The sequence below is a fragment of the Eulemur rufifrons genome, chromosome 7 (assembly GCF_041146395.1).
Source record: "Eulemur rufifrons isolate Redbay chromosome 7, OSU_ERuf_1, whole genome shotgun sequence".
NCBI classification, from domain to species: Eukaryota; Metazoa; Chordata; class Mammalia; order Primates; family Lemuridae; genus Eulemur; species Eulemur rufifrons.
The window spans coordinates 68,091,239-68,106,777 of record NC_090989.1 but is presented as its reverse complement, the minus strand read 5'-3'; the positions used below and the strand labels follow the sequence as shown (position 1 = coordinate 68,106,777).

At 50.0% G+C, this 15,539-nt stretch overlaps 1 protein-coding gene across 1 annotated transcript; it reads right to left on the bottom strand.

Annotated features, from left to right (window-relative positions):
* Positions 1 to 1,050: 1,050 nt before the first annotated feature.
* MUC20 (mucin 20, cell surface associated) lies at positions 1,051 to 10,312 on the bottom strand. Its single transcript, XM_069471982.1, has 5 exons — positions 10,240 to 10,312; positions 7,029 to 7,099; positions 5,801 to 6,980; positions 3,334 to 3,425; positions 1,051 to 1,119 (listed from the first exon to the last, which is right to left on the bottom strand). The coding sequence occupies exons 1-5, from the start codon at positions 10,310 to 10,312 to the stop codon at positions 1,051 to 1,053; spliced, it is 1,485 nt and encodes a 494-aa protein (XP_069328083.1).
* Positions 10,313 to 15,539: the final 5,227 nt, after the last annotated feature.

Sequence of the window (15,539 nt, the reverse complement as noted above, 5' to 3'; positions counted from 1 at the left end):
GGAAAACGTTAAGAGAAAGGAATGAAGAATGGTGCCAAGGATTCTGGCTTGAGCAACTAAAGGACACAATTGACATTAACTGAGATGGGGAAGACACAGGTGGAGCAGGTTTGGGGGAAAGATCAGGACTTTGGGAAATGTGGAATGTGAGGTATCTCATAACATCCAAGTGGAGAGGCTGAGTATACAATTGGATATATGCATCAACAATAGTTATACATAAGAGGTGGGATTTTAGACTTTTTTTCTTTCTCTTTCCTTCCTCTTCCTACTTCTTTTTTTGCTTGGTCTTTTTGAATTTTTCAAAATTTTAAAAATCATAAGCAAGTTTCACTTTTACAATAGAAAAACATAAAGCACGTTTAATTTAAAAAATAATAACGTGAGTTGTGAGTTATGGGAGGAATAATTGAGGATTGCAGCCTTTCTTTTAAATCTGCTTGTGACCAGAACTTGCATTTCGAGTCAATTCAACAAACGTTCTCTGATCTTCCCACGGGCCACGTGCTCCACTAGGCTCAGGGGATGCTGAGATGAACCAATACGGTCCTGCCCTGCAGGAGCTCCCTGTTCAACAGGCTCTAGGGCTGGGCTCGGTAAGTGTTGTAACCAAGGTCCAAACCAAGAACTGGGGGAGCGAGAGGAGAGAGGTAGCCTTAAGGACACACAAAATCCCTAAAACAATGTCAAGAGCATACAGGTCAAATAGACAGCCTCGGGGCCACACTGAGGATGCAAGGTGGAAACACACAGGTGGGTGGTCAGGTCTCTCTTTACTGAAACACAGCACATGTGCCAAGGAAGTCCAAGGACACCTCTGGGAACAGGGGAAGCCCCCCCGCCTCACACACACTCACCCAGGCATAGGTGAGCCAGGGTCCTGGTGCCACCTCTGGAGTAGGGGGCTTGGGCCAGCTGCCCTTCATGGGACTCTTCCAGGTACATCTCAGCACAGTAATGTGGCTCCAGTCTGTTGGTGGGGGCCCAGGCCACAGGCAGCTCTGTCCCTGTTTTGGTACATGGGGCACGCCTGGCAGCCGCTCAGATTCTCTAGCCCCTCCTGGCGCGCAGTAAGGAGACTTGGATGGGAGGCAGGCGGGTATGCAGTTCACGGCGGAGCTGGAGAGCAGAAGGAGCCAGGTGGTACTTCTTGCCCATCTGGCCTGTGAGCTCGCCCCAGGCCGAAGACAGGAAGGACATTGGGACAGAACACATGAGGAGGCCAGCAACACTTCCTGAGCCTCCTGCATGCTGGACCTGGGCTGGGTGCTTCACACATGTTATATATATCATTTAAACCCCGTAGCAACCTTATAAAGTGGGCATTATTATTCTCATTTTATACGAGATGAAAGTAATGTGATATACCTTACCTATGGTCACACAGTTAGGAACTAGAATTCACACCCAGATCTATCTTGCTCCAAAGCTCATTGCTTGACCCCCAAGCCCTACCCCATTGGCGGTCCCCAACAAGAACTGACACGGACAGCCCTATGGCCTGGTGCCTGCACCTCAACTGCCTGGCCTGCCCCTGAGCTCCCTGGTTTCTTTCTACTCCTGAAATAGTTTCCAGTTTGATAGCTCAGAGCTGACATTCAACCCTGGCTTCCGTCTTTGACTAGGATGCACACTTGCTACTTTGGTTATCACGTGCAGAGGGCATTCATCATTTGGCTATCCCGTGTCAAATCCCTATGCCACGTTTAGGAAACTCCTTATTTCAGGAGTCCTCACGGGCCTCCCTGCTCCTGAGAGAGCTGCAGGGACCCAGATATGCCCTCTTCCCATCCCCTGGCAGCAAGAGGTGGACACAAGGGCTAAGCTTAGCCTACTGGATGTTCCCACTCAGGACTTTGACCCTGGAACAGGTGATTCAGAGACAAAGGGGCAGTGAGAACTCATATGCAATAATGTGTTCAGACAACATCATGCACATTGGCATCCAATAGTGACAGTGTCCCAGCCGGAATGTTCCCACTGCCCAGCCCCCAAAGCCCCCTGGGTTCCCCCTGCTTGTTTTTCAAGCCCACTCCTCTGGCATTCCTTTGATTCTACATGCCGTGGGACCCTGCCAGTGAATGCCCCCTTTACTTACAACAGTCAGTGGTTTTCTTTTGCCTGCAACAGATCCCACTTACAATGGCTACGTCCTGCTTCCATCTGCTGAGGTTGGTCGTCTCATCTGTCCAGCCTGGCTGTGGACTCTGCCCCTGGCATAAGACCCCCAGCTAGCACCTCTGCCAGGTTTATCCTTACAAGAGGTGACACCAAGCCTGAGCCACTGATAAACTGCACGGCACCCATTGACTGTGAGAGGTGCCAAACGCAAGCTTGAAGCATTGGCAGGGACACTTGCAAAGGGTCAACTCACATTAGACTGTGCACTGGGCCCATTTTCACTGGCCGACCTATGGGCAGAGCTTAGACACTTCCCACCACATCATGCTCCATCCCCTACTTTGTAGAGTAGGGGAGCCATACCTCAGAGAGTTGGGCCCATGACATCTGTGCTGAGCTGACCTAGTCTAACGTTCTAATGAGTCACACCATTCCCAAAAACCCTGACCCGGAATTTCACCATTGGAAGCTCTGCCCAATGATCTTGGTTTTAGTAGGATATTCCCAGTTGTTGTACAAATATCCCAATCTTGGTCTCTATCTAGAGTGTATATCTATGGGTTTTTTTTCTGTCTAGCATCCCTATTTCCTCTGGGGCCCATCCTTCCCATTCTGTGTGGTCCTGATTTGGCTGTCAGTCATGGTGGCCCTTGCAGGCCAGTGAGAGAAGTTCTTCTCTGATGCTACACAAATTTTGCTTTGTGAATCTAGAGCTGTCATGGTTGCCTTTTTGTACATATGGAGAAAGAAGGAAGCAGTGCTAAGAGAAAGAGGAAATTGCCATGATCATGTTTGAGCTGCTGGATCCAGCTATAACTGAAGCTGAGAGGCACTTCTAGGTTTCTCATACCTTGCCTTTTTTGGTAAATGTGTTTCTGCCACTTACAACCAAGAGTCCTGCCTATCTGTCCATCCATATCATTGACCTTCTCCTTAGGGGCCCAAAGGCCAGCATTTCCTAGGACCTAAAGAAATTGGGAGTTGGGAGCAGAACTTGTTTACATTGCAGAGAAGGGGAATGAAGAACTCAGAGAAGGCAGGCAGAAGCAAAGCTAGGCAGGGATCCTAAAATTCAGCCCCTAGTACTCCATAAGAAACAAGACTCCCTCCCAAGTGTAGTAGTTGCTCTTCTGTGTTCTGCAGATCTCCCCTACCATCCCTGAGAACCTCGCACTTTCCTCTACTCCCCTGGCCCAGACAGTGCCCGCTCACCTGCTGCATGAACCTCTCTGCCACTCTGGGGTCAGTGAGGTCTTCTGGGGAGGCCACACTCAGCCGCAGGAGGAGGAAGCCTCCGTCTCCACCTGCAAATCGAAAACAGCGGGAAGATGAAAATATGGTCAAGTCGGTTTAGGTGTCGAGACATGCTTCACACTAATCAGCCTTGGCACCCTCTGCGTGTGTGTGTGCACTCTCGTGTGTTCATGTGTTCGTGTTCACACAGGCCTTACATTTTACTCACTACTAAGAGGAAGGAGGATTCCCTCTATGGGGTAGGCCCACTGTAGTGGGGAGGCCCACTCTTCTTCCCAAAAAGAGTGAAAGAAATGGTGGCTTAAGGCACCACTCACATTTGGAGAAGTCAAAGGGTAGTGTGAGGAAGGAGAATGGAAATGGATCCAGAATGTTCTAAAGGCCCGGAGTCCTAGAGGGAGCTGATGGGAAAGAGTCCGACCAGGCAGAATGCAGGAGAGAGACTGGCTCTCTGAGGGATGCCTTGAGCCAATTCTTCCAGCTTTAAGTTGGGGTGGGGTGCAGAAGAGGTCTTCAGTCTGGCCTTCTTGGCTTAGCAGCTTGCAAGAAAGTTCTGTTGCTAATCTGCTCACCTTGCCCTGTCACCTTCTAGTCATTTCTTCCTATCACCGATACTGTTAGAATTCATCTAGCAATTGCATTTCTAGAAGTTTATCCTGTAGAAAACAACACTCACGTGAGAAATGTACTATTTACTGCAGCACTGTTTGTCATAACAAAATACTGAAAACAACCTAAATGTCCATTAACACAAGACTGGTTAAATAAATGATGGTAAAAAAAAAAAATGGAACACTGGACAGCCATCAAGGAAAATAGCTTTCAGGGGTGGTGGAAATAGGGCATAGCTAGTCAGTGGGCATAAAATTCTATTTATGCAAGATGAGTAAGTTCCAGAGATCTGCTGTGCTGTGCAGCATTGCGCCTACGGACAACAATGCTGTATTGTAGTTGTTAAAGGGGTAGATTTCATGTTAAATGTTCCCACCACAATAAAGTAAATTAAAGACTAAGATACTAAAATTAGTCAAAGAGACAAAAATACGAGGCCACAAAGATGAACATAAAATATGAAGTAAAAACCTTTTCCTTCCTCCCCACATAAGCTTTATCTCAGACATCTGAGTTTATCATATGCTCTGCTTGCATAAAAAAGGAGGATGAAATACATATACATCATATATGTGTGTGTGTATATATGTTGCTTCCATGTATATGTTTCACGCCCAGCAGGTCACACATGAGAAGTGTAGCAAGAACCTCCCACAGGTCATGAGTGTGAGAACTGGGTTGTTGGGACGGCAGGAGGAGCAAGACGTTTTATGGCGTACACTTTTGTACCTTTCGAATTTTAAATCATGTGCACATATTATCTAATCAACAAATAATAGAGAAAAATATTTTAAAATAAAAACCTATTGATAAATTGAGCTCTTAAAAATAAAAGTACAGTGGGAAGACTATGAGTTTTGGGGTCAGACTTTCATTCGAGTCCACAGCCAAATTCCTAGGATGGCAATTTAGTTCCCATCTTCAAACCTGTCAGATGGGCGATGATAGCAACTGACTAGGTTGTTCTGAGGTTGGACTGGAGAAAATGACCTATGCAAAGCTCACGGCACACTGCCTGGCATCAGAGAGACCGTTCAGCGGGTGCCAGTGCTTACTGGTTGTGAAATATTAATATGTTTATATCACCCCTTCCTAGGATATAAAACATACTCAAGAACGTGGTTGTAATTAATATTTTTTCTTTCACACTCTGCCCCCCAGAAAGATGGAGGCAAGCTGAGGATGTGCAGGGACAAGGCACAAGGACAAAGTGACGGAAAGGAGAGGTGGAGGCTATGGCGCAAACCCCAGCAAAGTGCATCCAGTGAGCCCCACTTTCATGGGGTCCCTGCCGCTGGGAGAGCCGCAACTTGGGCCAGATGCCCACCTGCTGCCCCTCTGTGTGGCTGTGGCTGGAATAGAAGCTTCCAAAGCACGAGGGCCACATCTATTAAATAAAACTTGGGGCTTTGCCTAAGGCACAGTGGTTACTCAACAGTTAACTTCGTAGAAGGCCAGAGCTGGAGGGGACTTCAGTGCTCATCCCCACCCTGTCCAACTGCAAATGGAGGAATGGAGGCCCGGAGAGGGAGAGGCACTTGCCTAAGGTCACTCAGGTTATTAATGGCAAAGCCAAGATCTCAAACCATTTCTTCAGACTGCCAGCCCTGCACTCTTTCCTACACCACCCAAGACTGTTTATTACTGATTCGGGCAAGAACCGCTAGAAGATCACCAAGAGGCATCAGAGAGAGGGCTCAGGACAGGCTCCCAGGTCCGTCCTTCCTCCCCGCTCCTTAGGCATGCGACGCCCTGGAAACTCCAAATCCCAAATCCCAAATCCCCAAGGATCATACAAGGGGCCGTCGCTTACTTGCAGGAGCTGTTGTGTTCCGCCTTGTCTGGGCAGCGGTAGCAGTGGCTGTTGGGGGCTTCATCGTGGTCTTTGCTGAGGTCGTGGTCTTGGCTAAGGTGATGCTTGTTCCTCGGCTGCCGTTGCCTGTCGTCGGAGGGACAGAAGGAAGAGGGCTCCTGCTGACGGGGAAGGGCCCGTGGATTGTACTGTCTGTGGCAGACGTCTCTGCCGGGGTGGACTTCTTGATGGTGGCTACTTCTGAGGGGCTGTAGACTGAAGCTGAGGACCCTGCAGGGGAAGTCACTTTGCCTACTGTTGACCCAGCCTCTGTGACTGTGACTGCTCCTGAGACTTCGATGTGGCTTGGTGTCTCCTCAGAGAAGGCCGAGGTTTCTCCCGAGGGGTCCATGCTGACTGTCACCTTGCCTGCTGTTGTTTCTGTCTCTGTGGTGCTACCGGTGGGGGGTGGGGTCTCAATGGTGGCATCAGGTGTGGCTGACTCTGTGGCACTGGCTGTTGACAAAGCCTCAGCCAAGGTTGTGGGCTTGGTGATGTAGGATTTGACGTCAGAGGGGTCTGGCAAAGCTGATGTACCAGAGGTGGACGAGGCCTTCACTCCAGTGGGGCTGTGATCCGAGACCCCAGGGATGGCGGTTCTTGCTGTTTCTGTTTCTGCAACACTGCAGTTGGTGACCTCAAAGCGGGTGAAGGTGCAGGCAACCAAGCCTTCAGCTGGAATAGTGACGCCAGGGTCCAGGGCTCGTGAGGTGGTGACGGCTGGACCTGAGCTCTCGGAGGAGGAGCTGCTCTCTGAGGACAGGCCTTGAGCTTCTCTGGAGGTGTGAGCCGATGTCAAGAAGTCAGTTGTGACCCTCTCTGCCTCTTCAGAGCTGTCATCGATACAAAGGGTGTGAAAGATGGCGTCCACAGGATCACTGCCTGTGACAGTCTCATCTGTAGTCATCCCAGTTCCCGTGGGGCTGCTACTTGAGGCAGATGTCTCCATACAGGTGGTGATCACAACCATGAACTTGGAAGGTATTATTTTTGTGAGGGTCCTGGTCTCTGTTGCAGGAGAAACAGTCTCGGTTTCCCTGGTCTCTTCTTCGAGAATGGTGCTGGCTGGGATTAAAAGCGTAGAAAAGGTCTCGGTGCTCATAGTTTGAGTTTCCAAAGTGACGTGGTCCCGTGCTGAGGTCTCAGTGAGGTCAGTGGTCTCGAAGGCCTCCTCGGAGCTTGTCCTGACCCCTGGAGTCACAGCAGGCACTTCTATGTCATTTGTTGACACCAAAGTATCTGGTCTGCTGGTGCTGGGGCCTGTGTTGGGTAAGACCGAGCCATGAGTCCCGATGGATGTCACACAAGCTCTCATGTGTATGACTCGGGCAGAGGATGGGGAGGTGGAGCTGCTATTACCCCATTTTTCATCTTTATAAACAAGGAGGAAGAGCAGTGCTGGGAAGCCCAGCCCCCGGCAGCCACAGAGCGGGGGTTGCCCTGACTGGTGTCTTCTGAAGCCCTGACAGCCCACTTGAGGCCAGCAAGCCCCACAATCCTAGCTGATTATCGGTCTGTGGCCTTCCAGGGAATGTGTGGGGCCAGGATCCACCTTCAAGGGTGAGCAAACAAGGCAGAAGTCTGGGTGAGCCAGGAACTACAGAGTAGAGACCGGGAAATCTCAGAACTTTCTGAAAGAATCCTTCTCAGTATCACATGGGCACTTTGCTCATCCAACAAACGTTTCCCCGTGGAAGTAAAAACCCTTAAAATACAAGAATACTACGGTTTTGTCATTAGAGGTAGCTGGGAGGACTGGGAGAGAGGGACTTCCAGAGGCAGGGTGGGGCGTGCTGCTGCCAGAGAACGGGGAGCAGACAGAGTCCTCTGGGCTCCGACAAGGGAAGAGAGAGCCCTTCCCGGCCCTGCCCAGGCCTCTGGGAACTGTGGGTCTAAGAACCACAGGGATGGAACCCCGGGACCACAGAAACCATGGGCCAGGCATTCTCCATGAGTAACAGGAGCCAGGTGGGGCAACTCTAACTCTTGAGAGCGAGGCTGCGGGTGCTGCTCCCTGGGCAGAACGCCTGCTCCCTCCACTGGCCCCTGGGGCAGCGTGAGCGGAGGGCCCTGAGGGAGACAGCAGGATGTTTTACGGCCTGCCAGAGGGTGCTTCTCCATCTCCAGGGTGGTAGGGCTCTCTCTGTGAGTAGCCTCTTAGGAAGGGTTGCCTGATTTAGCTAATAAAAATACAGGACACCCAGTTCAATTCAAACTTGCCTTTCAGATAAACGATGAATAGTTTTTTATTATGAGTATTTTCCATGCAATGTCTGAGACATACATTTAAAAAAAATTCCTTAGCTGAAGTTCAAATTTCACTGGATATGTTTTATCTGGTAACCGTACCCTTGGCAGGAAAAGGATCAAAATACAAGTCCCCATTTTTGGTGTTCTGATGGCTTGAGATGGTCTTTACTTAGATGCACTGGCTCCAGAGTACCCCACAGACCCCAAATAGGTACAGGACCTCTCCTCGGGGTGTCAGAATGGGTCCCCAGGTCCCCCAGGATAGGTAGGAGTCACGAGCCCAGGTGGCAGGTCTAGTTCCCCTGCCTACCACCAGCTCTGGTGTGACATGACCTACTGGCTCAAATCCCGACTCTGCCTCCTGCCAGCTGGGCCAGCCACTACACCTCCCAGCATACACATCCTCACCTGGAAAACAGGGTCACAATACCCCCAAGGTGGTAGGGAGCAAAGGAGAAGTGAATGGCAAAGCTCTTAGGTTCCCAAGGCAGCAAGAGGTTATTAAGCATCTTGTCCCCATGCTGTCCTCTCAAGGAGTCCCTGAAGGGCGCGAGCTATTTGGCTGCAGTGAGAACCACAGGCTGTACCCCGTGCTGCACTTTAGGCGGGGCCTGGGCACACGGTCTCATCCCCATCCAGTGCAGCCCAACTCGCACACAATCTGCGCTTTTACAGGAACTGCCGGCTGGCCTTCAGAACACACTTTCTTCTCCCCACTTCGAGGCCTGAGATATTTCTGAGCCTTCTTGGTCTGTCCCCACAGAGTGGAAGCAGAGCCTGCCTCAGCCCACGCAGCCTGCAGCCCAAACAGCGGCACTCTCAGAGTCTGACCCCTGACCTCTCCTGATGCATTTTCTTCCTTTTCCAGGAGCCCTGTGGTGTCATTTCTGCTGTGCAACCTCCTCCTGCTCCCCAAGCCCATAGCCTCTTCCTTCCGGGGCTCTCACAAGCCCCTGCCCGAGGCTCCTGCCTGCCAGGGGTCTTCTCAAACGAGCAAAGCCCACCACAGTCCCTGCACAGCTCTGGCACATCGCAGCTCTGCTGGTACCTCCCTGCGATCCGGTGGAGAGGAAAGCGTGTGGACTTCAGACTCTGGTTTGAGTCCCCCTGTCTGCTGCCCGCTCTCCTGGTTGCTGACCGTGTGATCCTGGTCAGGTCTCCCAGCTCCGAGCCTAAATTTTCTCATCTGTGAAACGGAGCTAGGAGTACCTATTGCATGGGGTTGTGAGGATTAAATTAAATTAAATGGAAAATGTGCAGCACAAACCTGGTAGACTGTGAGTGCATGCGGGAGGCAGTGTGGTACGGTGGTTAGGCACGTGTGGATCCAAGTCCTAGCTCTGGGATGAGTTGCTTAAGCCCAGGAAGCCTCAGGCTCCTGCCTGTGAAGGGGCAGAGGTGGTAAGAATAATGCTTATCTCCGAGGGCGATTGTGAGGATTAAAAAGAGAATGTATGATGATGTGTCAATGTAGGTCCATCAGATATAGCAAATGTACCACCGTGGTGGGGAGGTTGTATGTGGTAGGAACAGGAGATCTATGGGAACTCTGCCCTCGGCCCTCAGTTTTGCTGTGAACATAAAACTGCTCTAAAGAATAGTTTGTTTGTTTTTTTTAATGTATGTGACAAGTTACTTACAGTTCCTACTAGTGACAGATCAGTGTTTGTTCTCTTCTTTCATAAAAGTCCTGCCTCTCTCAGCATCCACCCTTCCCAAGCAGTTTTTCTCACACAGGCTGTACTTTGAAGGAGATGTGCTAGGTAATGAACTCAGGAGACACAATCTTGTTAAGCCGCCTTCTTCAGCTTTAGGCAGAATCATCACCCCCTGACACCCCGCTGCCCCCTTCCCCGCCCCCCTTACACGCCCACGTGCATAGACAAACTCGCAGCGACCCTTACCCCTGACAACAGCATTGGCAGCATCAGCATTCATTTGTATGCACTGCAATGTCACGCATGCTTCAGCCGTCACACACTGTCATTTGCATACTCTCTATCAACAATAATGACACTCTATATATACATTTATGGTTACTTATAATAAACCCAAGAGAACCTACCCTCAGCCACAGCTGCCCGTACTAAAACTCACACCCGGAGCCCTGCCAGGGGAGAAGCCCCCACGGGCCCCTCACGCCTCCTCACCTGCGGAGCTGCCAGACAGCCCAGCCTCCCAGCAGAAGAAAAGGGGCAGAGCCAGGCCCCAGAGAGAGCCCATCCTAGCTGCGGTGCTGGCCACCGCCGCTCTGCAGACCTGCTCGCTACCTCTCAGGGCCACCTTTTCCTGTTTCCTCAACCCGGGGAGGAGGGGCAGGCCTCCTGCCTAGGTGTGTGACTGCGTTGTTTCCTGGGTGCAGCCAGGTGATCACAAATGCAATGTGCACACTGAGAGCTGACAGGTTGGGCCTGTCAGCAAGCTAACCCTCCTGTCCCCTTGCCCAGTGACCTCTCCTCTCTGAAGTTTGACTGGAGGATGTGGAATCATTTCTACAGTGATATTCACCCCTCAGTCTTGCAGCTGGGAGGCCACGGGAGATGGTGTTTCACCACCACTGCCCCACACACCACACTCCTCCTGTGCCGGGGGCTTGGACTTTAAATCAGACCTGTGGTTCACTCCTAACCCTAGATCTGATTAGCTCTACGATCTAGGGCAAATTAGAGAACTTTTCTGAACCTCAACTTCCTGTTCTGTAAAATGGGCATAATCCCTAACTTAGTAGACTGTTGTTGCAACAATTACATGAGATAGTAAAGCTCTTACACAGTGCCTGCTACATAATTGGTGCTCATCAAAAGTGCATCTTAGGTGCTCAATAGATGAGTGAGAGCCCTGACATCCACTCCGACCCTCAAGCATTAGAAAGAAGGAACAGCCCCCGACGTGGGACAGGACTCTAATTTCTAACCTCCTTCCATTGTCAACATCCTGTGATTCTGCAACCCAGTCGGAGCCAGGACCATGTCCCCTGGCCAGGCCAGAGGTACAGGGATGGGGAAGGGACTAGCTGGGACAACGGAAAAGGTGAGGGAGCTCATCTGGGTCTCAGGACCCAGGAGGAGGAAGCTTTAGGGCAATGACTTAGGGAAGCTTAAGAGATTGGACCACAAGAAGGGAAATGGAGTTACTGGATATATTTCCAAATGCCCTAGAAAAGGATCTTACTCCCTCAATGGGCCAAGGATATGAGCTGTTCTGGCCACAGCCAGTGACCAGACAAGGACGTTTGGGAATTTTAGGGCAAGAGCTTCACAATGAAAGCAGCCTCGGGGTAGAGGAAAGCCTACTGGATCCATGTCAGGGAATCACAAAATCTCAGTGCTGGAAAGAACTTTAAAACTGGATCAGAAGGTCCAGGTTCTGTTTCTTGCTCAGTTCTTTTTTTTTTTTTTTTTTTGTAATGGTTCATAGTTATTTTTATTTTTTTTTTTATTATTTCAGCATATTATGGGGGTACATAAGTTTAGGTTACGTATATTGCCCTTGCCCCCTGCCCTGCCCCCGTCCTGCTCTGTTCTTACAATGGCCCAGGGGCTGTGTGAACTTGTTGTTTGCCCTCTCTGGGCCTCAGTCAATAAGAGCTTCGAGGTCCTCTTGGCCCTGCAGTCTGGGATTCTGTGTTGGGTGTGTGACACTGTCTTCTAGAGCTTGACCCTCCTTTGGGATAAAGGGCTATGCTGCCTGGAAGGAGGAAGGAGTTGTCCCAGGGCATGGGCAAAGGAAGACTCTCCCAGAAGAGGCTGAGGGGGTCCGTATAAGCCACAACCAAGCACTTGGAGTCAGGGCTTTTGGGCCCCAGTTCCAAGGACATCTTTGATCCGAAGGCCAAGCCCCTTCCCTCAGCCCCAGTCTTCACTTTATCGGATGGGACAGTGGACTCCCCCAGAAGGTGTTAGGTGGGGAGAGGAGGTAGAGGTCACAGCAGGGACCTGAATTCTCTTAGACTCTGTCTAGTAGCCGTGATCCAGGGTCAGGTTACCCCTAGAGAAGAGGGAAAAGGGACTGAGCAAGAACATAGCTCCTTTCCGCCCCCACCCCCAGCCCTGCCCCAGCTGGGAGAGGGGCTTCCTCATTCCAGCAGCAGGTGGGTCCCCAGCCCGAGGCTAATCCGCAGACAGAGGTATGCAGGGACTTGCCCCTTCATTTCCTTTTTATTTTATCATTACAGTGATCAACTGCCCTACCCCAGCCTCTTGCAGATGAGGAGATGAGGAACCCCTGGGAAGGAAATCTGGCTGAAAACTTCCCTGGGTTTGCTGAATTTTGTCTTCTTCTGTGTTTGGGGGAATTTCTGAGCCTGGGCAGATAGCTGTTGGCCCTGAGGGCCATAATGCTCTTATCCAGAAAATTCCTGAACTGTTTTTTCCATTAAACTTAGCTCTCACCCTGAATGAGCATGAGAGGCTGGTTTCATTAATTTAACAAACATACATGGAGCACCTACTATATGCCCGACACTGTTCAGGGTACTTGGTCTATATCACTGAGTAAAAGAGATCCCTTCCCCTCATGGAACCAGCTTCCTAGTGAAAAATAGACAAAAAACAATAAACACAATACACGAGTTATATAAGGGTGAAAACTATGGAGGAAAGAAAAAAGACGGAAGAGAAACCGTGAGTGCTGGTGTGTGTACGCGTGGGGGTGCAGGGTCAGTATTAAATAGCACGGCGAGATCTGAGCAATGACTCAAAGATGGTAAGAAAGCCAAGTAGATACCAGGGGAAGACCAGCCCAGGCAGCGGGAACTGCTAGAGAAGGGTCTAGAGGCCTGTCAACTTAATGAAGAGGTTCATAAACTTGGAACAGAGAGCTTTGTTTCTCATAAAAGGTTACAGCCTGCAGGTGTCTGTCTTGCAGGCTGGGAAGCACAGCCTCTGGCAGAAGCCGAAAATAGGCACTTCAAGCAGGAAATAAAGGAAACAGGAATTTATGCCAAGCTGTGGCTGAATATATTTAAGAAGCTACAGGAGGAGCCAGAGTATTTATAAAAGGAGAAGCATGCACAACTGAGCTTCATGGGTCCTATTTTCCAAAAATGGCGGAGTTAGCATGATCTGAGGGTGGAGTTTTCAGCCCTCTGATATCAAAAGGCGAAGCAGAGAACTTGAAAACCCTCTGCACAGCCTCCCTAGACCGGTCAGAACCACTCCATGGTCATGGCCCCTTGTCAGGAAGGAATGCAGTTCAGTTGGGTGGAAACCTCAAAAGGAAGACACAGTACTAGGCGGTTGGTTGAACTCAGTGGTGGAGCAAGTCTTTCCAAAGGGCTGGTTCTGCTTAACTGGGAGGGAACAAAGGCTGATGAGGGGGGAGTATAACGAGGTGTGTCTGACCGCCCCCCCAACATGGCTGGGAACTCAGTTTTGTTTTGTTTTGTTTTGTTTTGTTTTTATGAGACAGGGTCTCGCTCTGTCACCCAGGCTAGAGTGCAGTGGTGTGATCTAGCTCACTGCTTGCCTGACTAATATTTTTATTATTTTTTCTGTAGAGACTGGGCCTTGTTATGTTGCCCAGGCTGGTTGCAAACTCCTGGACTCATGTGATCCTCCTGCCTCGGTCTCCCAAAGTGCTGGGATTATAAACCCAAGCCACCACCCCTGGCTGGAACTCAGTGTTAAGGTTTCTCTGGGGTCCCCTTGGCCAAAAGGGGATCCATTCAGTTGGTTTCAGGGGGCTTAGGACTTTATTTCTCAGGCTAAGGTAGGAGCAAGTTCAAGGAACACCAAAGGGCTGGCGAGGCTGAAGCCTCAGGAGAGGCTCATAAATTAGGGGTGACGGGAGCAGAGTGATGGGAAGGGCAGACGAAAGGGTATTTTGGGCCTTGGGGGCTTTTACTCTAGTAAGGTGGGAGCCGCCCCTGGAAAGTTTTGAGCAGAGGAGCGATAGGACCTAACTTAGGTTTTAGAAGGATCACCCATTCTCAGCTGTGTTGAGAATGAAGTAGAAACGGAGTTAGGGGGCTTTTCCCTAGTGCCGGCAAGAGATGGGGGTAGCTCTGACCGCAGGGGTAGCAGAGAAGATGGTGAGATATGGTCAGATTCTGGATACAATGGGTCCCCACAGGTTTCAAATGCTGAGCATGCATAGGTCGTGTGGATGAGACTCTGCCAGGCAGGGTTACTGAAGGAGAGGTGGTGGCATTCTCCTAAGATTTCAAGGCCCTGAGCACCGGCCCTCCCCACACCAATGCACAACAGGAAATGCCAGGGAGCCCCCTATTCTTTTGTTCATTTACTTCTCCCTTGGATTCCCTTCCAGTCAAACCCACCCACCCCCCAAATGTAACCACCATTCTCATCTCCATCACCATAGATTAGTTCTACCTATTTTTGAACTTCATATAAATAGAATCATGCATATATACTTTTTTTTTTTTTTTTTTTGAAACAGAATCTTGCTCTGTTGCCCAGGCTAGAGTGCAGTGGTGTCATTGTAGCTTGCAGCAACTTCAAACTCAGGCTCAAGTGATCCTCCTGCCCCAGCCTCCCAAGTAGCTGGTGCGCCACCACGCTGGCTAATTTTTCCTGTATTTAGTAAAGACAGGGCCTCGCTCTTGCTCAGGCTGGTCTCAAACTCCTGAGCTCCAGGGATCCTCCTGGCTTGGCCTCCCAGAGTGCTAGGATTATAGGCGTGAGCCCCCGTGCCCGGCCCAATATATGCTCTTTTGTGTCTGACTTCTTTCTCTTAGCATTATGTCTACGAGACTCACCCCTGTTGCTCTGTGTAACAGTACTTCATTCTTTTTTGGGTACTACTTCACTATATAAATATACTACAACTTATTTGTCCATTTTCCTATTGATGGACATTCAGATTGTTTGTAGGTTTTCATTATTTTGAATAAAGCTGCTATGAACACTCTCATATGTATCTCGGGTATATAGATGGTCCCAACTGGTTTGATTTCTGATTTTTTAATTTTATTTTGGGTTTATCAGGGTATTCAATGTGTTTTTGACTTAGAATATCTTTGATTTACCATGGGTTTATTGGAACATAATCCCGTTGTAAGTCAAAGAATATCTGTATCTGTCCAGGGCGCTGTGGAGCAACCCATAATCCACAAGGAATGGGAGCTGACAGATTCATTCCTGGCACGTACGGTTCCCAGACACATTTATTTCCTAAGGCTTCTCAGAAGATCCCACAGGATCCAGCAGCCAGTCAGCCACAGTGGCAGCCAAGTGGATAACACAGCTTTGGACTGGCTCCCTTCGTCACTGTTTCATGTTCCCTTTTCCTAACCCCTGCTTCTGGGAATTATATGCCTAAATAAATTATTCAGAGAAACTAGGCTAAAGCAGACCCATTAGCCAATGGCTGGGCTCTGTGCCAACAGGGCTCCTATGCTATAATCATTTGCTTAGAAACCGGTGTTCCCTAGGGGATGAGGGGTCCTTCCACCCAGCTGCAACACAGGAGTGGGCGCAGGGGACTCGCA